At 43.2% G+C, this 26,369-nt stretch overlaps 2 protein-coding genes and 1 long non-coding RNA gene across 10 annotated transcripts in view; 2 read left to right on the top strand and 1 right to left on the bottom strand.

Moving 5' to 3' along the window:
• Positions 1-3,795: 3,795 nt before the first annotated feature.
• On the top strand, positions 3,796-21,711 carry UBXN2A (UBX domain protein 2A). 6 transcript variants are annotated; one of them, XM_055809624.1, is made up of 7 exons: positions 3,798-3,942; positions 7,075-7,128; positions 8,538-8,673; positions 10,420-10,529; positions 12,106-12,246; positions 17,341-17,505; positions 20,352-21,711. In XM_055809624.1, exons 2-7 carry the CDS (start codon positions 7,088-7,090, stop codon positions 20,638-20,640), a joined length of 882 nt encoding a protein of 293 aa, XP_055665599.1. In that variant the 5' UTR covers positions 3,798-3,942; positions 7,075-7,087; the 3' UTR covers positions 20,641-21,711. The 6 variants fall into 6 exon arrangements, with proteins under 6 accessions (XP_055665601.1, XP_055665599.1, XP_027633310.1 ...); XM_027777509.2 differs by lacking the exon at positions 3,798-3,942 and adding an exon at positions 3,989-4,469; XM_027777510.2 differs by lacking the exon at positions 3,798-3,942 and adding an exon at positions 4,476-4,716.
• Positions 20,384-25,129, bottom strand: LOC129784856 (uncharacterized). Of its 2 annotated transcripts, none has more exons than XR_008747993.1 (3): positions 24,784-25,129; positions 23,641-24,048; positions 20,384-20,463 (listed from the first exon to the last, which is right to left on the bottom strand). It is a non-coding gene; the product is annotated as an uncharacterized LOC129784856 (long non-coding RNA). The 2 variants fall into 2 exon arrangements; XR_008747994.1 differs by having other exon boundaries at positions 24,808-25,129.
• MFSD2B (MFSD2 lysolipid transporter B, sphingolipid) overlaps positions 24,043-26,369 on the top strand; it is a 38,258-nt gene continuing 35,931 nt past the window's right edge. For both annotated transcript variants that reach the window (XM_055809628.1, XM_005230894.4), the window contains exon 1: positions 24,043-24,571. In XM_055809628.1, coding sequence (XP_055665603.1) covers positions 24,524-24,571 — 48 coding nt within the window. In that variant the 5' untranslated portion in view covers positions 24,043-24,523. The remainder of the gene's footprint in view (positions 24,572-26,369) is intronic.

Below are 26,369 nucleotides of genomic sequence, written 5' to 3'. Positions count from 1 at the left end.
TATTTTTAAAATTTACATAAATTATGTTTTAGAATTAAATAGTTAATGTTCAGCCCTGTTACCAGCACAGCTATCTGAAGATTGTTTTCCACACTACAATAGATAACATCAGTGCAACCTGAAGCGCTATCAGAGAGTAGGTTTCTTGGATGACATTAAATGGGAGTGGTAAGACTTACCTCCTAGTATTTCAAAATTATCTTCCCATCTCGTCTAGCCATTAGCTTCCATAACATTTTTCCTGTTGAGCTAGGGTTGCAGTAGATAGTTCTTCTAATACTAATAACTGTGTGAAACTCACAGGCTGATGATATTGTAAGCCAGGAATCTGCAGGGTCTGTTTTTCACTATCATTCAGGCTGTAAATTACTTCCATCTTGGACAAAAGTGGCAAATCATCTCACTTTTGGTGTTTATGATCATTAATCATATGAAAGTAGTATCACCAGCCTGTTACTATGCTGGGTGATGTATAGTTCTGTAGTAAAAACCAGACTGTCCTAAAATGCTTACAATAAAAATAGGCATTTATTAACACTTTTGTAGATAAGCTTTAGAAGCATATGAATGGAGAATGGCTTGATTAAGGTCATGTGGGAAGTCCATCAGAAACATTATTTGCTCATAAATCTCCCTAGTCCTTGCACACAATCTTAGCTTTACAGTACATTTTCTTGTTATAGATCCAAGAGCAATCTCATAAACTACACTACCATATCATCGTTGTAACTTCACTCAAGAGTCTTTGAGAACTCATATGTCGTATGTTGTTTCCAAATGTGCGTTATCTGGTACAAACAATTGCTCAGGCTTTCTTGAATTTTTCACGTTTTTATGCATTACACACAGCTTCTAAAATTGAAGCTATATTCACTTTTCTTGTGGATTTAGAGTCCAAGTGTCCAGCAGCATGTGTGGATACTCCTTTAATTGCACAGGGGTGACACCCGCTTCATGAATGCTGATGCACCCAATGTCTCCCATGAAACAATGACTCACTTTTCCATTGCACAGCTAACTTTCCTGAAACGTCGGTTCCTTAAGCTATATTCTTCCTATGTGGCAGCCTACAAGGGTTAACGTTCCTGCAAGGAGCATGTAGGAAAAGAACACCGTGCAGAGGAATGTGCCATCTTTGTCGATGGAATTGCGCGATACAGAATAACCAGATTCTGTTCTCCTGTTTATTTTACAGGCCCATTTTCCTCCCATTTTGTTCCAGCCCTGTATGCATACACTTACAAAAGGCTTCAGGCAACCACTGCTATCCCAAGTTAAGGTCAATCAATATAGCTGATGTGCTGATGTTTAATTATAGGTAGCTGATGGTTTCCTCTGGCACAGGTTAACCTTGTTAAATATATGGTTTAAAAATATCCCTTCAAAATTAATTTTCTGCTTGTTTTTAGATATGCTGCATGCACTGGTTCTTCTGTGACCTTGATGGGATGGGTGGTGACAGCTAAAACACTGCTTTACTTTGTCAACACTGAGATTCACTCCTACATTATAAAACAAGTTCAGGGGTTGTTACGATCTTCCACACCAGTGCATCTGATCTCTCCTGACAAAGGGGGCATGAGATGCTTGTATTCATCTCATGAATACCCTGTTAGAGTTTTTTCAGCGAACTCAGCCTGTGCTCTTTGCTTCTATTCACCACACAGTAAGAAAAGGACCATTTGCTTCTGTTCATCTTGTGTACTATTTCTTGCCAGAGAATAAGCTGTATGAAACGCAGAGTCTAAAAGGATTTTAGTGACGTCTTGATTGTAACAACACTCTCACTTGAAACTTTCCAGCTTTTAAGAAAACCTGATTTTTTTAATGTTATACTGGAGTTGGAGATACAGTCGTATCTTCTGTAAGATTTTTCTGACTCCTATGCTTTGTCAACGGCTTCAGCCCTGGGGGAGAAGAGCTGTACTTAGAAGAGCTTTTAAGAAACCACTAAATTCACTAGCACACCGATTCCTATTGTAGTAGGTCAGCACGTATCCAGCTGTACTCTGATTTCCAGTTAATAGACCTAATCTTCTAAATCAATGTGTGATTGCAGTTGGGAAGCCTGCATCATTACACCAGGTAAGCCCAGTCTTGCCTTCTTCCATGCTTACCTTTGGGTCTATAAAATTTTTGCAGAAAGAGCCCCCAAGCAAGGGTTAAGCACATTACTGAACTTCTGTGTTTAATGAAATTGAAAAAATGTACTTAAAATATTGAAAGAAAATATAAAACAGTCCAGCACTGCAAAACAACTTTCTGAAGTTTTACTTAGAGCTTTGTAAATTCTTTGAACTTTTCAACAGTGGTATGATATTCTTGTTTTGAGTTCTCATTTAATAGCATCAGTAATACTTGTAACAAACAAGTGTGTTCTATCCAAAAATTAATGTCAAAGTTTTTTAAAACATCAATCAAAACCAGGGAGAATAGAATCTCAGAAATCCGTATTTTGAAATGTAAGACTCCACCAAAACAAAAGGCAAACTTTTTACTGTTTTCCCTAAGGATTCATAGGCAGGAGCTGTAATTAGATCTTGTCCAGTTAAAACTTAGCGATTAATCCAAACTGCCTTCAAAAGGTCTAGCGCGTTGTGATGTACGTCTGGAAGAAATTGTAACTGCCAAGGGTCAGATTTCACCTTTCTCACCTTCACTGAACTCTTGAGACTAAGCATCAATGCTTTTGTAGAACGTGATTTTAACTGTTATGGTTCAGGGACTGCAGGAACGGGTCCCACATGAAGACAACGTTCAATGAAGTATTTATCTCCTTGGCTTTTAGAATAACCTTTGATGGCACTTGTGGATTTCCCATTCATTAACGGGGATTAGCTCGTTGCGGCTATGCGATTTAGGATCATTCTAAACATTTTACAGTGCAACGCTAACTACTGGGGGAAAAAAATAAAACCACTGAACAGAAGAACCCTTATGAAGAAGCGTGCCGGTGGGAGCTGGGAACTGCGGCGGGGGCGCCGCTGCCGGGCCGTGGCGTTGGCGGTCCGAGCTCCCGGGGCCTGGTCGGCCCGCCGCCCGCCGCTAACGCCTCCGCGCCCCCAGGGTCCCGCCCCCCGCCCCTCCCCGCCGCACCCCCGGGACTATGCTTCGCAGCCCCCCCGCCGCTCTTTTGTCCGCAGCGTAAGGCCTCGGCAGAGCTCCTTTTGGAGTATGTCAACTCTGGCCCTTAACTGGCCCTTCCAGCGTAATGAGGCATTCTTTATCTCCACAGGGTTCAGTGTGCGGCTGTTACTGTCCTCCGCGGGGGCCTGGAGAGACAAAGGAGCCGGGGGCAGCCGCGGCCCGGCCGCCACACCGGACCCGATCTCCGCCACCGCGGCCGCCCGCGGCCCGCCGCCGCCTGTCCGCTGCGCGCACAAGCCCTGCCAACCGCCGCTTTGTTCTTCAGTCGGGAGGCGAAATCTGCCTCCGCAGCCAAACGCGGCGGCTTGGCAGAGCTCACCCGCCCCTCCGAGGGCAGCAGCCCCCACGCATGACACCCGCTACGGCTGCCGCGCCGCACCACGTCCCTGCCCGGGGCACTTTGCCCCCCGCCTCAGAGGAAGAGCCGCAGCGGGACGCGGGGGCCCGGCCCCTTCAGGCGGAGGCACCGGACCGTAAGGCCCGCCAGCCCCCGTCTCTCCCGAGAGGGCAGAGCGGGACAGCCCCTGGGGAAGCTGCGCAACCCCACGGAGCGCCACTCGCGGCGCGGCACAATCCGCCCCCTCACGCCGCCCCGGCCACGGCGGCCCAGGCCCCACCCCTGGGTAGCGGGGGTGGGCCCTGCCCCTCGCCCCGCCCCGCCTCGCCCCGTCCGGGCGGGGGCAGCGGGTGCCCTGGCCGCCGGCGGCCGCGCCTGCGCGCTGGGCCGCGGGACACTGCCGAGTTGGCGCGGCGGGGAGGCCGGTGTCGTGCTGCCGGCGCTGCGGCGGCGGCGGGGTGAGTTGCTGTGGGAGAGGCCGGGCCGGGGGAGCGCGTTCCGCCGCGCCGGCGCTCCCTCAGCTCCGTATCGGGCCTTCAACTTTGCCTGCGGCCGTGCCTGGGGCTGTCCTGAGGGGGAGGGCGGCCTGAGCCTCCCCCCGGGCGCCGCGCCGCGCCTCGCCCCGCCCCGCTCTGCCCCGCCGGCGGCCCGGGGTCCAGTCCCGCGTGGAGCGGGCCGGCAGCGTGAGGCGGACCTCGGGGCAGGGCGCCGGGGGGGGGCGGGGTTCGTGGCCCCGCCCGGCCCCTCTCCCGGGTACCCCGGGGCGCTTCCCCCCGCCTGGCTCACGATATTGTCTCATCGTCTCTAAAAATACCTCAGCGGCTGCCCAGCGCGCCGCGGTGCAGCCCGGCGCGAGCCGTGTGTGGCGGCGGGGCCCCGCGGGGGTCGCGGTTTCTCCCAGCGCGCAGCCCTGCTGGCCGGCCGGCGGGACGCCGTGTGCGCTGTGCCTCCTGCCTGAGCCCGTCGGTCATGCTCAGGCCATGAGGTTTGATGCTCATCTCGCTTTTAATGCACGCCCGCCGTTTCTCTGTGGCTGCCTGTTTCTTTGTTGGACGGCACGGTACAGGTTTCGGTCGCGATTTGCGCGCGGTGCAGCGAGAGTGCTGTGAAGCGTGCTGAGCTTGAGAAGTTTATACTTTCAGCCAGAGTCAGTGAGGCAGGCTGGCGTGGCGGGGGGGCTGTGCGGGCTGCCTCGCGTGTTGCAGCCCACCAGCGCGAGGAGAGCATCCAAGGTAGTTTTTGTTTTGTTTTTCTTGCGTTCAAGGAATTGGCTGCGTGGGCTCGACAGTTTCGAGCACAAAAATACCGGCTGCAGCTCCCGTGGCTGTGGCTGTGTAGGTGAGAGCTGCTTGCCTGAGGGGGCCGGGGGCAGCGCTGGGGGCGGGGGGGCAGGAGCGGCCGGGCAGGGCCGGGAGCATCCTGCCGCAGTTGCTGGATGTGGCTGTGGTGAGCTGCGGGCAGCTGCGGCTTCTGCCTCTGCTTCACATTTAATTTCCGGAGGTGGAGGTTCGGCTCCGTGTTTATCACGGACGCAAAACCCGTGCACCCAGGCGGTCACCGAGGTACACCGAGGGCTGGCCGGCGGGAGCGGTGGGCTGTGCCGGTCGGGCTGGCTTGCTGGGCTACGGTGCTGGCAGCGCAGTCTGCTGACTGTCTCCTAATAGCTTTTTTGGTCACAATAAACATCAATATGCTGTATAAGCCGATTTCTTCACCTTGATGTATTAACGCAAACATGCTTTCTAAGTTTAATTGCTGTTGTACTTCAGAAGGAACAGCGACTTTCACAGCTGACCAGTTTTGAATAATATTCACGCACGTTTGAGGCCAGCCTAATGTAGCAAAAGAATTAATTTGAAGAGCTGCTTCATTGTCTGTCTCTTTTCAACAGCGCTGATGACAAGTCACAGAGAACCAACAAAAGCAGATGGCTGGAGGTGGCTCTTGTTGCTTTGGGGAGCAATCCATTGAATAGCGAGAGATTAGAAGATAATTGCATTAACAGAAAACACAAAAAATTACTTTGTGCTAAAGCATGTTAAAATGTAATTTTGGACAAGTTTGAAAAACTATTTTTTTAAGCATTTTTAAATATGCTATACTTACTTGATCCTGAAAGTTCACATTTTCCAAGTAGAGGTACAAAGTTCCAAGAACAGCAATCAGATACACGAACAAGGTCATAAGGTACCAGCACAGGCGTGTCTGAGATATATATAATGTCTGGGCAGAACATTTCGGGAGGCGGGGGACGAAGACTGTACTGCATCTTGTGTGACATGTCAAAGGTGTGTTAAGTGTAATGTTTTGACCTAATGCATAATAGCAGCAGTTAATTTGAAGGCTGCCTAAGTTTTAAAACCTGTTACCAACATATTGACTGAATCTTTTTGGTCATTATGGGGATTTTCAGAAAGGTTATATACATTTCTACAGAGCATGTCTCACAAGGATTTAAATTTCAAGATGCAAGAATACTAATATCAATCTCCTGAGGAACGTGAATTAGTACTGAATAACTGGGGTTTTTTGTTAGTGTTGCAGTGAATGTTGTTTCCCCTGAACCCCTCCATCTTTTGTTAAATTACATGTCAAGACCACTTAAAATTTATTTTAGTCTTGCTGTGCATACCATTTCTTCAGGAGTATGGTGGCTGTCAGTACTTAGGTTGATGCTCTCTAAAAGCCGTACACAGTGTCATGACTTGGTCCCAAACAGGCCAGGAGCAGCGCAACATCTGTGAAACCCGCACCCACTGGACTTCAGGAATAACTCTTTAAACACAATTGCAACTTAAAAATTCTTTTCTCCTGGGGACTTGTCTGATTTTAGAGTGATTTTATGGTTTTTTAAGGGTGTTTTTGGGGAGTGTCTGGCTTTTTGTGACTTTCTGTAACTTTTCAGAGAGCTCAGAGATGAGCGTAATGAGATCAGTGTGGTATTCTTCATTTCTTCTGACTCAGCAGACTAATCCTGTAGTATATAAAGAACTTGCAAATCCAGGATTTTCTGTCCAGCTAAATGATAGACGAGAAATGTTAATTCACGGTTTCTGGGATGCTGCACCAATATGTTGAAGTAAGGTAGGAAGAGGAACCTGACAAACCTTTTGATAATGCATGCTATTAAGGTGAAGGTCGTTAGAGTGCCTGCAGTGGCAGTGCAGTTTTTCTGCAATAATCTCATAGTGCTGTGACAAAAGTCAGGTGAGTTTACATCGTGCCACTCAGAAAAGGAATGTGATATTTTTTTCCTTGCTTAGCATAAGTATGGAAATTTTCAATTTGCATTGTTATGGTGGAGTTTATTTTGTATATTTATGAAAAACTAATCTTCCTTTAGAACATGTGAAACTGATGCATGGTTCGTGTGTCATTAAATTAGAAACTGCAGGAAAACAAAGAACCATCTGGAGACTTGGTGGGGGGGAGGTTGAGGTTTCTGGTTAAATGTACTGTTAACACGGGAAAAACTATAAAGAGCATTTCAGTGACAAAAAGAGGCAAGGTGTGGTGGGCACTTTGTCTGATTGTGGTTTTTTTTGTTGTTTTGATCTTTTTTTTTAAAACCCTCTTCTTTTCATAATTAGGCGAAGCACCAGAATGAAAGACATGGACAATATCAAAACTGTAAAGAAAGAATGGTAGGTGTCAGATCCTCCCTTGTCCTTTTTCCTTTTCCTTTCCTCTTGCTGTTTGTGCTTCCTGTCATGACTTTGCAAACTTTGTTAACATAAATTTTAAAAATTTGACTTTTTTTCCTGTATTGACCTGCCCCACATACACTGCTTTAAAAAAAAAATTGTTTTGCGAAAAGATTTTACACATACCTGAAATGTTTCATAGATGCAAGAAGCTGCATAAATACTTTTATTTAAAATAGAAAGGCAGCTTTACAAATTGCTAACTCACTGTGCACCTCTACGTTTGATATGGAGGTATTTGGTTTTCCAGTTATGTTTCCAAGGTAAAGCTTAGTGAATACTTGGATTAATGCTTCAAGTTTCTTATGTTCTATTAGAAAACTGTAATGGGGACAGCATACTTTTGAAATTTCTTCTTTAATGATGAGTTTTTCTTTTGTTTGAAGATGTTAATCTGTAGGGATTCTTAGTGTTGTATAGATGCACTGCAAACAATTCCTTTTTATGCAAATGTATCTAATTAATATTCAAGTAAGCATTACTGCTCTTGAATTCAATGCAGAGTTTTATGTAAAACTGGGTATTTTTCAAGAGCTGGGATGTTTTGGTTTTTTTCTGAATTGCTTAAAATAGACTTGTCTGAGTCTCCAATAGGAATAACTCCTGCAATGTTTACCAAAAGCTGCATAATCCTCTTACTATGCAAAGAACCTAAACTGAAAGATACTCATTCAGGTTGCATATTTCTGCATTTTGATGGGTGAAAATCTAACAGAAACACCTGTCACATATACAATGTTCTATAAAAAGATGTGGTTGATGCATCTTTTTTAATACTCTGGCAATCTCCACAATGTTGAAGCCTTCTGTTGTATTTCTTCAGTGTGCTCAAGTGGTTTGTCAGTCGTTCTTGAGTTTCTGTAATATACTTTCAAAGACAGTAATGGTGGTTCTGTGATGGTGCTGGGAATGGGGAGGTTCAAGAAGTGGTGGTAGAGTAAATCCTAGGGCAATTTTATTGTATGTGTTTTCTTATGGCGAAGTCAGTCACCCAAGTCAGTATCATGGAAATGCTTTAAGGAAGGCCTGTCATTGGTGTGCAATTAAAATGTTTGATGGGCTGAACTAGAAGAATGAATTAGCTAATTTGCCTTCCTTGTTCTGATACCAAGTTTAGAAGCTCCTGCATAGATGAATTCACCTTTTCTTTTGTTATTCTTTAACTTGTGCTTCTGAAGTCCAATGTAGCAGTTGGAGATTTGTAAGAAGCTTCTAAAAAGGCAAAGCTGGCCTGATGTTTTGTAACAACCAAATGCTCTTTACACCTCTTGGTACTGAACTTCTGGGGTAGCTGCTTGTCTTCTACTGCATTCAAAGGCATCGTATTTACTTATGTCTTTATTCTACAGGATGTGTAAATCAGGAACCGATGATCAGATTTTGAATGGTACAGAGCAAAACTGTGACTACTTTGTAGATAACCTTTTTGAAGAAGCTCAGAAGGTTGGTGCTATATGTATGCCCCCAACTACAGTCAAGAACCAGGTAGGTGGTAAAAAAAAATACTCGTGTTTTGACATAATATCACTCCAGGAGTACTCTGGAAAACAAATGCACGAAGTCTGGCAGTCTTATCCAGTACATCTGTAAGTAAACCATACACAGAATTCAGACAGCAGTGGGAACAGCGTCCCATCTCTTAGTCAGCCAGGCCTGTGCCTCTGTGCTTGTTGTTCTAGGACTTACCCTGGCATTGGCTAATGCACTTCTTCTTGATTAGTAAACCTAAGAAGTTGTTTAAAGAGTTGCAGTCTTTTTATGCAGACGCATAGCCCAATATTTTTTTTCCTGTTTGCTTTCATTTAAATAGTTATAGTAGTAGCAGGCTGTTTAGTATGGGTGTGTTATATCAGTGCTTCTGTCCTTTTCATGTCTTTCTGGTACTCTACAAAGACTCTTAAGGAGCTGGAAAAAAGGCCATGTAGTACAAAGATGTCAAGGAGAAATTTGGAGTGAGCGTTGCTTGAAATTACATTCATGCATCCCCAGCTGAGCCTGGGAGAAAAAGGAGTGTCAGGAGCAATACCTTAAATTGCAGTTCTGAAATACTGTTCTGTGGCAGTACTTGTGTCAATGTCTAAATGGGAAGCTGGTGTGGAATAATTAGTCCATGTTAAACTTGCATACTGGCTTACTGTAGAGGAACCTTCCTGTGATGAGAACTCCTTCTGTATGCATTGGTGTCATGAGACACAAGACTTCTTAAAGGAATCTAATCTTGCTGAGTGCTATATACCTTTTTGACAGATTACCAAACCAAAAGAGAAGGAATTTTATTCAGCAGTTTGCACATGCTGTGTATTTGTGTAGCAGTCATCTTCTAACAAATCAAACTGCAAAAAAGAGGAAAAAAATAATTTTCAAGTACTATCAAGCTTGGTTCAAACAGATTTCCAGCTGAGGTGAATTCTGCATGTGTGTATGCTGCATATACCTCACATGTGGCCAAGTACCTGTTGAGAAAATGTTATTTCAGGGATCAGACCTGGATGATCAAATGTTTCCTTAAATGGTGTGATGCATAAATATGAAAATGCAATCCCAAATATATCTGTGTTAAAGTTGGAGAGATTTCAGTGAACAGTGTGAAGGTTACAACTTGAAGTGGTACATGTTCTCTTGCAGAGTTAATTAATTACTGAGAATTTATTTTTTCATTCCCCTAACACCAAGGTTTTGGATATACCTAGGAATTCCAGGATAACACGAATGTGTGGCTGTCTGAAAGTAAATTTTCTGATGCTTACCACATTTCCTGAGTGAAAGGCTTCTACATGCATTATCTTGATGCCTTTCAGAAAATAGTCCTGAATGATCAGAACAAAGTTTTACCCTAATAAATCCCCAGCTGGACTGTTCCGGTAGTTGATGTTCCAACACCAGGCATGTGTGCTCTCAAATTAGCTTTTGAAGAGTTGCAGCTAGCTGGGATCTTCCAGCTTTTTTTTTTTTTTTTTTTCCTTGATGAATTGAAGGAGTGTTTTTGACCTAGGAAAGCAAAATGATTGGGGGAAGGTTTATTTCTAACCCTGATTGACAAAAGATACTTAGAAATGTCACTTATCCTTTGCAGTTGCTCTGCCTGTTGGCACAGGGCCAAAAGAGATTATAGTGAGCCTTCTCTCGGTATTTTTAGTCCATGCAGTGGACGATTTACAATTCTAGGGTACTCTGGGTAGACCAAACTGGTTTTACATCAGTGTTATAATGAAAATTGTTCTTACTTTATAGGTTGATGTAATCATTAAACTTTGGAAAAATGGGTTTACAGTAAATGATGGTGAACTTAGGAGCTACAGCGACGCTGCAAACCAGCAGTTCTTGGACTCCATTAAAAAAGGGTGAGTGAGTTTTGTGTTCTTAATCAGCCTGAGTTAATGTGCTTTGGATAGCACTTAGCTTGTGCTCTAAATATTTTGCGTAGCTGCTTGGCTTTGCTGCACTGCAGTATCCCAGTAGGAGCGTAGGCCACTGCCTGCCTCAGATCCTGCAGTGCTAATGGCTGTTTTAGCGTCAACAGGTTTAATGTAGGTTTCAGTTGCAGTAGTTGTACAGTTGCTGATGAAATAGATAAAAGCGAGTGTTGGTAGGGTGCACAGCAGGTGCACAATGAAATAAAGAATAAATCAGTGGCTAGTAAGAGCCACTGATCAAATGGTACTTTGACTAATGAACTTGGCACACAAGTGGTTGAGTATTTCTGGGGGTTTTTGTCTTTGTTTTCTTTTTATTGATGAAAAGCTTTAAATGGGCATAGTTGCTCCATGTAACATCAAGAAATTGATTGGTCTTAAATTTCATTTTTCCTACTACAAACTTGCTATTTCAGTCATTTGTGTGTATATAGCAATCTTACTTTTATCCCGCTGTCAAAAATTAGCATGCTATCCTGATTTCTGTTTAGTGTTTTGCAGCGTTGCTTTAAAAAAGGAGGTTGCCGGTACAAACCAGTGTAATTTTGAGCCTTTAATTTGTGGTCTGTTTCCTCACCCCAAACAAATGGAGAGGAGAATATAATTTAATAATTATTTTTCAAGTATGTGAAAGTACTAAGCCAATTGCATTTTGTTTTCTTTTCCATACTTCACTAGCCCATCAAAAATGCTAATTTTACACTATATTTCTCCTCTATGGCTGTCACCATGGCTGTTAGTTGTAATAGCAATTAACCACACTGTTTAAAGCCTTTTGCTTTCTTTGTGTGCATGCATCAAAAGTTTGCCACCTCTCTTCCACTGTTTCCTTGTGAAGATGCTAATTACAAGATGGTTCCTGCATAATCGTTGATGGTAGAGAAGCACTTAGTACAGCCCCAGTGCCAGCTGAGCCCCACCACCCAAAAATGTAGTATCTGTATCAGAGCTCATAGACAAAGGCATTGTTGTGTTCTGCTTAATGCAAATAAAGTGTTTTCAGTGTGATGTTGCTGCACTAAAGAGTGTAGCTATTAGTGATGATCTAATTTTTAAAAGCTGAGATTTGTGTTTATTTGTAATTAAACACTGTGCATCTAAATTCAGTTCTTTCTCTTTAAAAGCCAATTGTCTTTTTTTTTCTTCTTGTTTAACTGTGTGGGTAAAATAATTGAACCTTTTGCAGCAATGTATGGCAATACTGAACTTCCTACACACCATGTGCTTTGGAGTGGTAACTGCTGAGTAAATTTGAACATTATTCAAAAACTTGCATGATGATGGAGTATTTTTTTATTGTTCATTTTCTAGTTAATTTGCAGATCAGGAACTTGAACTTGTTTGTATGTCATGCACTTAATTTTTGGTATATACTTGTGATGGTTTTTGGGTTTTTTTAAAGCATCATCTCTGGAAAGATAGACATAGAAGATGTTTTAATCATTATTCTGTATACTGAAGATAGTATAGGAGTTCTTTTTCTGACTTTTTTTTTTTTCTCAAGGGATCTGCCTTTTGAGCTACGAAAAGCTTTTGATAAAGAGGAGATAGACGTGAAAGTGGAAGATAAAAAGGATAAGGTGTATTTGTTATCAAAAAAGCCAATGTTTCAACCCTTTTCTGGACACGGTTACAGATTAGGAAGGTGAGTTGTCTGACATGATCTGTGGTTGAGTAGCTGAGGAGAACTGTACCTATGGTAAAAGATCTTGTAATTCAGGTTGGAAGTGACCTCTGGAGTGCTCTAATCCAGGTTCCTGCTCCAGGCAGGGTCAGCTGTGGGGACAGATGAGGTTGCCCTCAGGCCTTGAAATCCTGCAAAAGTGGAAGCTGCACGACCTGTTTCAGTGCTTGACTGTCATCATGGGAAAGAAAATTTTCCTTCTATCCAGTCTGAATGCCTTTTATTTTGATTTATGTCCACCATGAAGAGCCTGGCTCGCTCCTTCTGATGACCTCCTGTAGGCCCTGGCAGGCTGCTACTAGGTACCTAGTACCAACACAGTCTCTGCCACAGGCTGAACCAGGTGCCTCTCCTCCAGCCTCTCCTCACAGGGCAAGTGATGCAGCCCACAGCCATCTTGGTGGCCCTCCATGGAACTTGTTCCAGTTTATTGACATCTTTCTTTTATCTTGGGTACCAAATCTGAATGCAGGATTTAGGTGTGTCTGAGTGCTGCATGGGGGATAACTGGCTCCCACAACCTACTGGCTGTGTTCTCGTTGGTTGTCTTTGTTTTAGGTTTCAATATTAACAGAACTGTTTCTAGCTGAAAGGCTCTCTTCTCTTTTGAAGCTGTATGTGCAATACTTGGTGTGAGAAGAGGGAGTCTGACAGTCCCGTAAAGGAAACTGAAGAAGAGGTTATTTTGCATTCTCTTAAAATTCCTCTGTATTGAACCGTGTATTTATGGCAGTAAGAAATTTTAGTGTGTTACAATAATCCTCTTTCCTTTACTCTGTGACTCTCGTGTGGTTGGAGGCTGTCAGCCACTAATGCCAGAGCTAAAGCTGGACTTGATTTACAACCAAACAGTATTGTATTTTGGAAGGCTGTTGTAGAGGAGCAGGCCAGGAGTTCATGTATTTGATGCCTGTGACTTTTGCTTACTCCAGTCAAATTACCTGCTTCACGTATCCCTGTTGTGTAAGACTTTTGTATTTGCCTGTTAAAGCAGACCTCAGCCTAGGGAACAGTACATATTCAGTGACTGGAGGCCTTCACAGATGGGACTGCTTGGTGACCTGCTGACTGGGGTTAGTAGACTGTGGTGAAACCTTAGGTGAACTGCTTTGTTTTGATTGTAGCAAGGTGGGTGTTGGTCTCTCTTCCCGATAGGACAAGAGGAAATGGCCTCAAGTTGCCCAGGGGAGGTTTAGATGGGCTATTGGGAAACATTCCTTCCCTGAAGGGGTTGTCGAATGAGAGTCACTATCCCTGAAGGTATTTAAAAGACGTGTGAATGAGGCACTTAGGGACTTGGTTTAGAGGTGGACTTGGCAGTGTTAGGGGTAACTGTTGGACTCAATGATCTTACGAGTCTTTTCCAAACTAAACAATTCTATGATTAAGTGGAAGGGGCTTGCTGTTAATGCCTGTGCTGAGGGAAAGCATGACCTGGGTAGGAATTGATGGGGCAAGGGATGAAGATAATAAGGTACAGAGTAAAAACTGATTGTGGTAAAGGATGAATAGTTCCAGGCTGCCTCAGAGAAGCAAGTACCTGTTTTATCAGTTTCATCCATTGCTGTAGTACAGTCCATTCATTTGCTGCATGCTTGAGTAGATACGGTCAATAGGCAAAATCTTCCCTTGAGAGATGGATGAGCTGCTGCAAGGCTTGCTTTTGCTAGTACTGAAATCCTGAGCAAACAAAGGTCAAGAACTTAACCTTATCTACAAGTAGACCTGTATATAGCGAAAGCAAAAAAGGCCTTTAGCATGCTGGGTTTCTGCTGCTAACTAGTGCTAAATGGTTGTTCAGTTGCTTGTCGTGCTCTGTCATTCCTACAGCAAGTAATGATCTTGCTTCCTAATAGGCGACTTCAGTTCCGGAAACAGCTTTTCTGTGAATTTTGGCTGATTGGTCTTGTACACTGAGACATCCAACAACTTGCTTAGCATTTTTTTTCTTTATGAACTAGATAAAATGCCTTGGTGTTTTTTTCCCCTTACTCTTGCTAGTCTATTCAGTGCTATGCTATCGGAGCCTTTTCTTTAAAAACAAGTAATTATTTTTGCTGATATTGGAAACATGAGCCATAAGTGCTTTTACTGCATAAAGTAGTGCTCACTTCCTGATGTTAATAAATGTCCATTGCATGCATATGCTACTTTTTCAGCAGAAAACTTTGTGGGGAAATAGTAGTGCTTTCTGAGACCTGTAACAAGCTTTAAGCTATAGAACTTTTCCACAGTTGTATTTGTGTGCTTAATCAGAAATGAGAGAGACAAATGAGTGAATAGTTTACTTCAGCTAAACTTCTAGCTTATCAAATAAACATTTTTTTTTAATAATTACAGATTTTCTGTCAGTGTTCCCAGATGGATGAGTTAGGTGGCGGATCAACCATTATGAATCAGTCTTGCTGAGTCGCTCATTAAAAAATTTTCTTAGAGAAAAATGTAGGAACTAGAAATGATGTGTTTTTTGATGTAACTCAGATGAGCTTGATCCTTTCCCTTTTTGTTGTACAGGAGAAACAAATGAAACTTATCAGACTTTTCCAATATACCTTATGAACCTATGTAACTAATGGATATATTCTGTTTGATCTACCACAGTTCAGCTGCATTTAATAGTTTGGGATTATAACAAAATTTGCAACCTCACTTTTCTATTAAGCTTATCAATGCATTTTAAAGACTACCTCAGAAGCATGTTAATTAAACTATTGACTGAAATCCCTTGTAGCAAAGTGGGCTTGCTCTATAACCTCATTAGGGTAAAACATTGTGTGTCAAGCTTCTTAACCATTACTCAGGGTAAGGCATAATATCGAACTCATGGGGTCTTTTCTTTTCAGAAAATTGACGTGAGGCTCTTAGGCCTCTTCGATCTTTAGTTTACATCTTCTTTTGATAATCTTATAAAAGGAATAAGCCTTTAGAAGGAGTGATAATGCTTTGATCTCAGGATAGTAACAGACATAGATGATTGGTTTGTGGCTTTAGCCAAAGCTCCCACCACTAGATGGCTTTATCTGTCAGTTCTACAAGAGCAAAGTTAAGTACAGAAGTGCTTTACATCTTGGTGAATATAGATCTTTCTCTCACAGCTTCACTTAACACGTTGGCTTCAGTTTCATACATAGTTGCTGTTGAAAGAATCAGCTCCAGTGCCTGCCACAAATTCAAAGATGTGACCATGAGGGAAGCTGGTTTGAGAATGACACCAAAATCTGTATCCATTTGAGATAGTTGTCTGAACTACGGCTGTGAGTGGTGGGCTAAAAGGTAGTTCAGCCCAGGCTCAAACAAGATGCCTGGCAGCTGCACAGTTGGCTGCCTGTCCAGGCGCCGCTGTACTGGAAACAGCCAACTCACACATGAGCTCTTACAGTTTAGTGGCTGAACCTGGAACTGAACGCCACTGATGGAGTAGACAGCAAAAGCTGATCATTGCCAAAGTATGACTTGAACTTTTGCTTTTTTTTCTCTGCTCCCCAGACTGTTTAACATTATCTTGCTGGTGCTCCAGCTTTTTTTCCAGATCTGGAGGGCATTGAGGTCAAGCTGGGTGTGAGAGAAGTAAGCCGGCAGAGGCAGGTGGATGATAGTTAATTCACCTGTATGTGGATTACCAGTATGTTTTACAGATGTGTCTCTTGGAATTTGTTGGTGCCGAGTTCTTGTTCCCCAGCTGACTTCTGTGTAATGCAAAACAGTCAGTTCTGTGCCCCTCATCTGTCTCCAGTTGCAGTGAACATCTCTTATCACTCACTTGGGAATGAGAGTCCTTGATTCTGATTCTTTTTGCAGAGTTTCAATGGAAGAAATAAAAAGTGCCTCTACCGGCTGATAGCCTAGAAGTTGGGGCACTTAACTAACAGAGGGTGATAAAGAGTTTTTGAAATACCTCAGACTGAGAAGGGCTTGAGCCCAAGACTCTTAACTTTATTAACCTGAATATATTAAGTCATTAGCCATCTTTGTTTTAGTAATAAATTGTCTGTGACTTTTCTGTTTTATGATTGAACTGACAGGTACAAGAACATAAGGGTGCAAGATGGGGTTTGTCTGCAAAGCAGATGTAGTATTGTTAAGGCTGTTGTTCTATGGCGATTGGTTACCAGCTTCTCTCTCAAGAAACAGTAACTCATAAATTTTCTGTGCAAAGAGAAAGCTTTTTGGCAAACCACCATGAAGTGTTCATGTAGTCAGTGACCACAGCTGAGCTCAGAGAAGAAATGGTAACTCCTTAAATCACTGCTATTGTTTTGCAAGTGAACATCTGGTTATACTCACATGAGATGAGGATGTACCCATTGGATCAGGCCTTATGATGACTTAAACAGTGCATACTGAACAAGCTTAGTATTGAAAGAAGCACTAAGGTCTAGACATTTTTGCAGAATAAAAAATTTTGCCAGTAATTATTTTTTTTTTAAGACCACGCACTTGGACTGAAGTCCCTGTATTCTGTCAAGTCATTTTATGGATCTTTGCCCTTATGGTAGGGTCAGCTGTTGAAAGTGCCTTAGAAAAAAACAAAATCCAAGTGCTGTGTGCATCAGCCTGCATTTTCACATGAAGTCAGTTTCTGTGATAGATGATCCTGGGGTCTAAATCAAGGCAACAACATTCAGTTAAATTGAATTACTGTAATCACATTATGGTGAAAATTAAGATTGAGTATGCAAATTCAATACTTAAACCCCTTAAAGTTTCACCTGTGTAATTAGAGTGCAAAAAATGCATGAGGAATCTTTAGACTGTTTCATCTCTTGTGTATTTGTATTTAATCCTCTGATATTTAAGTTCACTTCTGTCTTATAAAAATGTTTAACATGAGTAAACTGGTTCTTTAGCATGTTGAAGTCTTCAAGTGAACGTATTGGCATACAGTTAAAAAAAAAAACCAGGTGACATTTATGTCAGTATTCCTGTATTTGTTAAAAAAATAAGGCATCAGTGCACCCTGATACAGGGCAGAAAGCTCTGGAAGCAGAGGTCTGGAGGGAAGTTCAAGCTTACACATTTGCACAAAAAGCAACCTCTTATGGCTTTTCTTTTCAGTGCTACTCCAAGGATAATCTCTAAAGTAAGAGATGATCATGAAGGACCTGACAACAAAAGACACCTGCCTTTAGTGCCCTTAAATGATACGGAGCCTATCACTAATGTCCAGATCTGGTTAGCTGATGGGGAAAGGATAATTCAAAAGTTTAATGTTTCTCACAGGTAAGATTTATTTTTATCTCTGTCATATGTATTTGCATCTGAACTATTTGTCTCGTGCCTGTACACATGGTAAGTCTCCACGTTCTGTGACTAATCTACCTTCTCAAGTCACTTAATACCGGACTGCTGTTCAGCTGTGTTTAGAAAACCTCCTTTCAAATTTTGAGAAATCTTTCAGCTGACAAGAGAGGAGCATAAGAGGAGTGTGAACTGATGTTAATAGCCAGGACATAACTGAGCATAAATGAAAATCTGAGGAAACTGTAGTAGTTCGTTGTAGGTCAGTGGAAGTTCAGGTGTATGCATTGCTCATTGCTAGAGGAAACGGCTTTTAAGATGACAGGCATCTCACAAAAGGACTACATGTGGAGCAAATTTCTTAGTAAAAAGCCTGCTGGTCATTGGACATTGGCAGCACCGCACCTGGGAGCTGGTGGATGTGACTCAGGTTTCTCAGGCTCCACCCTAGGTGGGCCAGAGTCAGCACACTAGGCAGGGGAGGTGCATCACCTGCCATGTCAGTGTGGGCAGAATAGAATACATCCCATGTGTTCAATTTTTAGTTAGTAAAACTTCCAGTTCCCAAAGTGGCTTATAAATGGGGTTGATGTCAGAAGGTGTCAGCACAGCAGATATATTTGCAGAAGCTTTGAGAAAGTAGGATTAAATGTTTAAATTGTAGAACTGTTGTTGTTGGAGACGTTTCTCAAATTTGTAATTTGATAAATTACTCCAAACGATATAGTCGTATCATATGAAAAGGATATGTTGCCTGTGCTTCTCTGTGAAGCAATTTAAAGTGATCATAGATTTAATACAACCCAGGCTGCTGTCAGGATAAACTGTGTACATCTCTGACACTGCTGGTCAGCAGAAAAGCTCAGCAGTTGAGGGTTAATGACTGTAACTTTTTCCTTGAACTCGACCTAATTTATTTCTGTTAGTGGCCTGAGGTATGAACTGAAATACTGTTGTGATGTACTGCTGAAGGGTCAATTGCTATTTTAGTTATAAATATTTAATTGGAGGGCTTAATATCTTAATTATTCCAGGTTTCACACATTTAAGTATATTTAGAAGCTTGTTGTCTTCGTGGTAAATGGCAGTTTGAATAGCTGCTAAGTGCTTTTGGAGGGGGAAAAAAAAGTTTGAGATAAGCAGAACAACAGCCTTGCCGATGTGATGCTCTTTTTGAAGTGGTTTGCAATGACTATTCAATCATAATATAACCTCTTGCCACAAGACCAGCATGTTTGTGCTGTATACAGTATTTGTATATGATGTAATAAGAAATAGGAGGAAATAATTTTAAAGTACATGCCCTTAAGCATTATAATTGCATGTGTAGCACTCCTTTCAGTAGAGAAGCAGTAACAGTCAATTATTTGTTAATTATGCTGCAGGTTATCTACCTATAGTTTATATATTGCAATGTCTGGGCAAATTGATCACTTTTACCCTTTTGCAGACAGAGCAATGTGTGTGCCACAGTAACTACTACTTTAGATATGACTTGATTACTGATGAAAGATTGAAGTTATAGCACTGGAGCAAAAGTGCAGGTAGTGCTGTAACACTGCAGTATGGGGAATGGAGGAGACATGAGTGTGAAGCAACTAGCAAAGCAGTGCTGTAGGAATAGCACACATAGCTGTGTCTTGAATAGAGTTGTGTCCCTTGTTGAGCAGTTGCAAAGTCATTGCGACCCTGGAGCATTGAGTATAGAGCCTGGGAAGGAACTTGTTCATGTTAAAGTGGTTAGCTGGTGGCTAATTGCCTGAGTTGCTCTTGGGACCCAATGAACTTCGATACAGTTCATGTAGACACCTGTAAATGTCAAACCAAAAATTTATTCCTGCTTGAGGTTTTTCAGGCTTTAGGTTTATAAGACCAAGCACTGTCTCCTCATTGGGGCCTGTGTGCACAGGAATTAGATGCTGTCTATATCTGTCCTACTAAGTATGGCTAAGGTGTGGAAACGTCATTATCTGTGCTGCTAAACTGTTAGGATGGCTTTCCCCCAAGCCAGCTAGCACTTTCTCAATATCTAGGCTTGGTTCAGGTGTTAGTTCAAGTTGTGGACCGTTTGTAGGAGGCAGTAGACCCCATGGGCTACCCTGTTAAAGGGGCAGAGAAAGGATGAGTTTAATCATTTGCCAGTAGCTAGAGTCTACCAGATGGCCTCGGGATCAGAGAATGGACATTGACAATATGTTTGTTTTGCTGGTATAGATGTATCCTGTCATCTTAATTTTCTTATTAAATTGGTCAATCCTGGTTCTTCCACAGTAAAACCTGTCTTGGTCACTTGTTGCAAGGCTCTTCACACCGTAACAGGCAGCTTGAATCTGTAATGAATTTGCTGCTGCACCTGCTTTGGTAGAAGGGGACTATATTTAGACCCAGTTAGCTCACAAGATACCTAGACAATTTTTGCAAACTCTTTTCTTTATTATTATGGTTCTGCTATATGTACCACACACTGAAGGTATCTTTCATATACGTCTTGGCTACAGAAACCTCAGGTAAGAGCTCCACCAGCTGGTTAAGAAATGGTAGGCTTGTGTAACTACCATTTGAGCCATAGCAAAGCATTTGAGTGTGCAGAATAAGATATTCATCCTTTTTTCCTTTAGGAATGCTCTTGGAGCATGCAAACCTTGGTCCTTGCCTCCCAAGTGGACGAGGCACTTTAGGATACTGCCCCTTCTGCATTCCTCCATTATTACACCATCGGCTATCACATGAAATGGGTGTCTCATTCTGCTGTGGTGGCTATGTGTGTTGTGCATATGGTCTGTGTTGGGACTGGAGCGCTCTAACGCCATTTTCTTTTTTCTTCTCAGAATAAGCCATGTCAGAGACTTCATAACAAAGTATCAAGGATCAGAAGGAGGTGTTCCCTTCACACTGACGACTTCACTGCCGTTTCGGGAGCTGCAAGATGAGACGCTCACACTAGGGGAAGCAAAGTTGCAAAATGCTGTTGTTGTTCAGAGACTTCAGAAAACAACTGAACCTTTCAGACTCCTAGTGATAAAAGCACCTGACAATGACTATAAAACTGCTGCTACACCTAATGGACAGCTCAAGAATGAGCAAAAAAATGCTATCAAAAGTACAAGATCAAATTAGCTTTTAACTGGCCAAAAACTGCATACACATGGAACTAGACAAAACCAAAAATCTAACCAGCAATATGTGGATGCACTCTCATCCTTACATACTGTGCTCTTAGAGCAAAATATGTGCTATCGTCTGGTATGATAGAAGTATTTTCAACTAAATCTGATGGTCAGATCCTGGTTATATAATGTAGCAGAGATAACTGTACAACAGGTCATCCTTAGAATTTCCCTAAGTAGAAAGCTTCTTAGTTCTTTAATGAGTGTATTTAGGCAGAACAGTTCTCTGAGACTTAATTACTACTGATAGCACCTTTTAAGGGAAAATATTATTTAGTTTTGCACTTTGGACTAAAGTGAAACTGAACTGATTGGTTTCACTTACATTTCAGTGTAAGCTGCTGTAGTTTGCATTCTTCTCACAGTAACTTTTAGGCAACAGATGCTGCAGGGAAGCTCGCATTTGAACTCTAATAACTTGAAAATCTTCAATATCCGTATCTTCAGGTTTTAACTTTTATCACAAGATCTGCAGGGTGGTGTTCTATCAAGTCTTCACATAGTGGTAGGGGCATGTGTGAGAAGATAGAAATGAGGTAGTCTGGTGCATACTGTATGAAGTGCCTCTAAGTAAGCTCTTTGTTACTTGTTATTACCAATGGTTGAAGTGGTTTCTGCCTCTCTTGTGCTGCTACGAGTGTCTTACAGATAGGGTGATGTTAAACTACCTAGCTCATTAGGATAGAGATCCACTTTTAGCCTCGTCACACAAACACTTCAGCTTCTCTGGAGCCTACCATACAGGAATAGGGGCTTAGAGGGACACAGTTGTTTTTGTACTATATATCTGCATCTGTCCTGAACTGGCCAGCTGATTGAGACGCTAACTGCATGTGGCCAAATTTTGAAGGTGTTGAAAATCCTTATTTGAAAACTGAGGTTACCACATCCCCCTCTACCCCATTTCCATCCAGATCTTTTATTTTGCTACTCATGTACTTGAGGCGTAAAATTTGTAGCTGTCTATTCCATGTTTTGCTAGAGGAGACATCAGCATAAAGACTAAATATTTTGTACTGTGTTTGATAAGTAGCATGTGGGTTTGTGAATGGAAGACTTCCTGGGGCCTTCAGTGAGTGCTGACTGTGCTACCTACGCAAATGGATGATTGCTGGCATTGTACTACTTTTTGCGTGGTTAGATGAAAGATGGATTTGGGATTTCCTGGGTTTGTTCTAAGTAGAAAATGACTTGGAGTGACTTGAATTATATCTAAAAATGATGTTACTTCAAACTAGGGATGCACTTATTTCATTCCCAGGGGTGTAAAACTGTTTTGCTTTAGCATCTCTCCTGGTATGTTTGAGGGCAGTGAAATGAAAGTCAACTGCACAAATACCTATTCAGCAAGGAAATCCATGAAAACTATGCAGTTAACAGTCTTCAGTGCTATTCAGGTGTGCTACTGTCATTTATGTTTATGTAGAAAATTATACAACTAAATTTTTGTTTTTGCACTGTCTCCTCTACTGTTATATGAAAAGCCTGTCAGATCTCTAGTAGTAGGAAGACATGTGCGGACTAATCCACTAGTAAAACTGAAATGTCACCTACAGACACAGACCCAATCCTTGGTTTGCAGAGCTTCCTGAACAGTGAATTTTATTAATTGATGCTTTTGAATTTGTCTTAATGTAAAACTAATTATTAGAAAACCACACATGCTTGATTGTAAGCTCAGTTGTTCTTGTCTAAAATGTGCATGGAACATCAAAGTAGCAGTATACTATTCCTGCATTTGCAGCCTAGAAATTTGAAGAAATAGTGTAAAATAGATGGAAATTGAAGGGGTGTGTGTGTCAAATTGTAAGGTATGTAGATCCATTTTGCTTGTTTTCAAAAGGTCACTGTTTTGGAAAGGAGCTGGATGAGGCTTTGAGCAACCTAGTCTAGTGGGAAGTGTCCCTACCTGTGGCTGGGGGTTTGGAACCAGATAATCTTTACGGTTCCTTCTAACCCAAACCATTCTATGAGTCTGTGCTTTAGTATTTCAATGTTTCATGTCTGCTACCAGTATTTTAAGAGGCTGGACAGCTTGATTCTCTATGGCTATCTATTGTTCTTTATCAGCTGTTTCTCGCTGTAGCTTTGGTGTACCTGAGTGTGTATGTGCAGTTTGAAAGTGTCACATTCTTAACTACAAAATGAGAACAAACCTTTAAAAAGTCAGGAGTGATGCTGACTGCACTAATCCCATGTTAGACTAGAAAGTGCCTTTACAAAAGGCAATAAATTGTGGATTGGATAACTTACTAATTTGGAGAAAATCTTTGGAATGAATACAGGGCTTTCCTAAATCTAGCAGCTTTCGGTCAATTTGTAAAGACTGATTAGCTACCTGTAGTGTCTGAGTGGCTTAATCTCATGCTCAGTGCTGTAGACAGCTGTTGTGCATTGGACAAACAGTAAAACTAGCTTGTCAATGCTTGAGCTTGTGAAACACACAAATACTATCAGTTATTCATTGTTTCTTCACAAGCCTTCACTGGTTTGAGTAAAGCCTGTACATTAACATAGTTTACAGCAAAATTTAAATAGCCTAGAAAAGAACAAACAACAAAGATTTTACATGTTACGAAGCTGTTGTGTGAAGAGAAAATGAAGAACTTAAATGCTGAATTTTAACATTACATACATACCTTGTTATCTAGCTCAGTATTTTAGAACAAATTATGTATTGGGGCTAAGGGACTGAGCAGTCCACCCCTATTTTGAAGCCCATCTGGCCTCAGCCTTTAAGGATTTCTTGGAGCCTGGAAGCTTCAGAGTTTTCAACAAGGCACATTAAGGCCACAATTCCAGTTTTGTGTTGGTCTGTTTTTAAGGAAAATTTTTGATGCCTTACTCTTTCAGAATTTTGCAAATTTGTGATAATTATTCCTGCAAAATGAGGTTGCACAGGATTTGCATATCAGTACTTGGTAGTTTGCAGTGGCTGTCAAATACTCACCGGGTGACCCTGTCGATAGCAGAGCTCTTTGAATCAGTCGAGCCAGGAAGCCCTGTGCCTATAGATTTGTCATCCTCTTCACAAGACAAGCGGATCACAGAGTCCCCGTGTGTCTGTTGGTTTGTTGAAAACCTCTTCTCCCAGGCTGTCTCACTGCTGAAAGAGTTCATACTTCAAAATGTAATTTTTAATTGATTTTTTTTCCTCTCTGATGCAGGCAGAGCATGTTTGCGAGGTCGGCGTCCTGTGGGCAGAGCGGGGTGGTGAACTTGTACTGCCCCAGTAACGGCGTGAGCCCCAGGGCCTGCGGGCAGCAGCCCTTCCCGGGTCAGGTGCGGTTTCTGGGTGATCTCACGTCCAGTTGACGCATGGCTGCCGTGGCTATAAATTCATACACATCCGAAAACCCTACAAAAGGATAGAGCTGGTGGTTTTAGACTTCAGGTGGAAACAGCCCCAGAAACCGCCCGACGGCTGGGCACCTCGCGGCGGGAGCGGCGGCCGCCAGCGCCTCTGAGGGGAGCGGCGGGGCGGGCGCTCGGGCGGGTTAGCGAGCAGCAGAGCCCGGCATTTACCTCACGGAACGCGGCGGCCGGGGCGGTGCTGCTGCTCCCGCCGCCGGCCGCTGCCCCACTCCTCGCCCACGGTGGAGGTGGCACGGAGGGCGAGGGGGCGGCGCAGTGGGCTCGGCGATGCCGGCCTCGGGGGCTCCTCTGGCGGGGAATACCTCTTCCCGGGCCCGGAGGGCAGCGAGCAGCGCCTTTGCCCTCCCAGGGCGCTGCGTGAGCCGGGGGGAGGACGCCTCCCGCCCTGCCGCTCCTTCCCTCCGCCTCCCCGCCCCGGGCACGCAGGTGTCGGACGGGGGTGGGCTGGCCGCTTTGTCATGGCGGGGGCTGCAAAGGACACCCCGGAGCGCCCGGCGGAGCAGCAGGTAAGGGGCTGGGGAGGGGGAAAAGCGGCCGTCGACGGGCTCTCGGAGGCTCTCGGCCACAGCCCTGGGACGAGAGCGGGGCTGGGGTCCCGTGCGTGCGGGGCGGTCCCGGCCGGCCTCCGTTGCCGGGGGGTCTCGGGGAAGGCGGCTGGGGGCAGCCTGCACCTGGCGCTGCAGCGTTGTGCGCGGGGCAGCCGATTTCAGCGAGGTACCTGATAGAGCTGCCACCTGCTTACCGCCCACCCGCTCCTCTCTCCCCGAGAAGCTCAGCGCGACTGGAGTTTTCCCTCGAACGCGCTATATCCCTGTCCGCTCCGGTGGCCGGGAAAGCTCGTTCGTTTTCCTCTTCCCGTCGGGGCGGAGGGGTGCGGGCGGCGGGAGGCGTTCGCTCTCCTCAGCTCCTGACTTCCAGATGAGTGTCGCGAATGAGAGAGAATCTAAATGCTTCCCCTGCAGGGTCGGTGCTTTCCCAACGTATTCCTCCTGCTGCCGGTAATGCAAGCTGAGGGGCTCTGTGCCTTCTCTAGGTGTCTGCACCCAAACCCGGTCCCTCTTGCTTCCTTCTCTCAGGTGGGCTGATGTGAAGAAACCCGAAAGTGGTCCTCAAGGTACTGGGTATGAGGGCCCTGGGATGCCACCTGTGACTGTCACACTCCCCTCTTTAAGAGGCGGTTGTACAGTCACCCACAGAGCAGAAAAATATCACCAGTACTAATTCTACACCGAAAGAAAAGCCAACTCAAAAGCTGCTCCTCATTAGCTACATTGTCATTGTTCCTCAGATAAACCAAGTCTAGCGTTTATCTTCAAGTCACACGTTTTGCTCTCTCTTCTTACTGCTTTTAAATTACTTATGGGTGCAGTTCTGGCCCCGGCTGATAAAGGATAGCTTAGGACAAAATGCAGCTGCTTCCCATGCCCATGGTGTTCATGCAGTATCTTCACTCAGTTGCAAAGAGTTTTCGGTGTGCTTAAATACTTTCTTTAGAAATAAGGTGATCTGTTAAAAACATTGTATTCAATTTCTGTTGGGGACAGGAGAATTTACAAGTGCTGAGAAGTATGGTTTTAACTTACAAGAGAATCAAAAATAAAAGAACTTAAGTGTATGAGATGAATTTATTTTCTATAACAGTGTTTAAAATTATTCTATTTAATGAGCAAAATCAAATCTCTCAGCTATTAATGCTTTCTTGGTTTACCTTGGAATACAATTAACTTTGATATGACAGGGTCATGTAGAAGTACAAAATAAAAAAGTTAATCTGACAAAAAAAATTGTAACTTCATCTGACCTTCCTTTCTCATACCTCTCACCCCATGCTCTCACGTTTATTTTGAAGCTTGTAAAAGCAATTTGACGTTGACATTCAACCATACCACAGGGGTCTCAAAACACAATTTTCATTGTATATACTTTTGTCTTTTGTTCTTTATTTGACCGATGCCTACACATTCAGGTCTCTAGTGAGTTTTTGGAGTACTTTAAGCTTACTGACAAACTTACACAGGTGAAAAATCTTTTACTGGATTTTGCATAAATCAACTTCTGTTGCTTGAGGAAGCAATGCAGTAGGGAAATGCACTCTAAGAGAAAACCCTTTTGGTTGCTCATAGAGAATGCACTGCTGGTGGTGATGCTGCTCTGCGCAATTGTGATGTTGTCCTTCAAGACAGTTTCTTGTGTCATTTATTGGCAATATCATGTAAACCCAACACAGGCTGAGGGCCTTACTCCTCTAGATCCTGTAATGGGCAGCTGCCACCTGTATCTTTTCTAATCTCTAACTGTAAGCCT

This window comes from Falco peregrinus, chromosome 7 (assembly GCF_023634155.1).
Source record: "Falco peregrinus isolate bFalPer1 chromosome 7, bFalPer1.pri, whole genome shotgun sequence".
Taxonomy (NCBI): domain Eukaryota; kingdom Metazoa; phylum Chordata; class Aves; order Falconiformes; family Falconidae; genus Falco; species Falco peregrinus.
Note: the sequence above shows the minus strand (reverse complement) of the source record. Positions and strands in the feature narration are given on the sequence as shown.

What these genes read in the sequence shown, in the direction of transcription:
- UBXN2A (XM_027777508.2), top strand. Translation starts at nt 6,543, where the DNA reads ATGCTGCACCAATATGTTGAAGTAAG. An exon ending in CACCAATATGTTGAAGTAAG is followed by an intron (nt 6,569 to 7,074) that starts GTAGGAAGAGGA and finishes TTTCATAATTAG; the next exon opens with GCGAAGCACCAGAATGAAAG. An exon ending in CAACTACAGTCAAGAACCAG is followed by an intron (nt 8,674 to 10,419) that starts GTAGGTGGTAAA and finishes CTTACTTTATAG; the next exon opens with GTTGATGTAATCATTAAACT.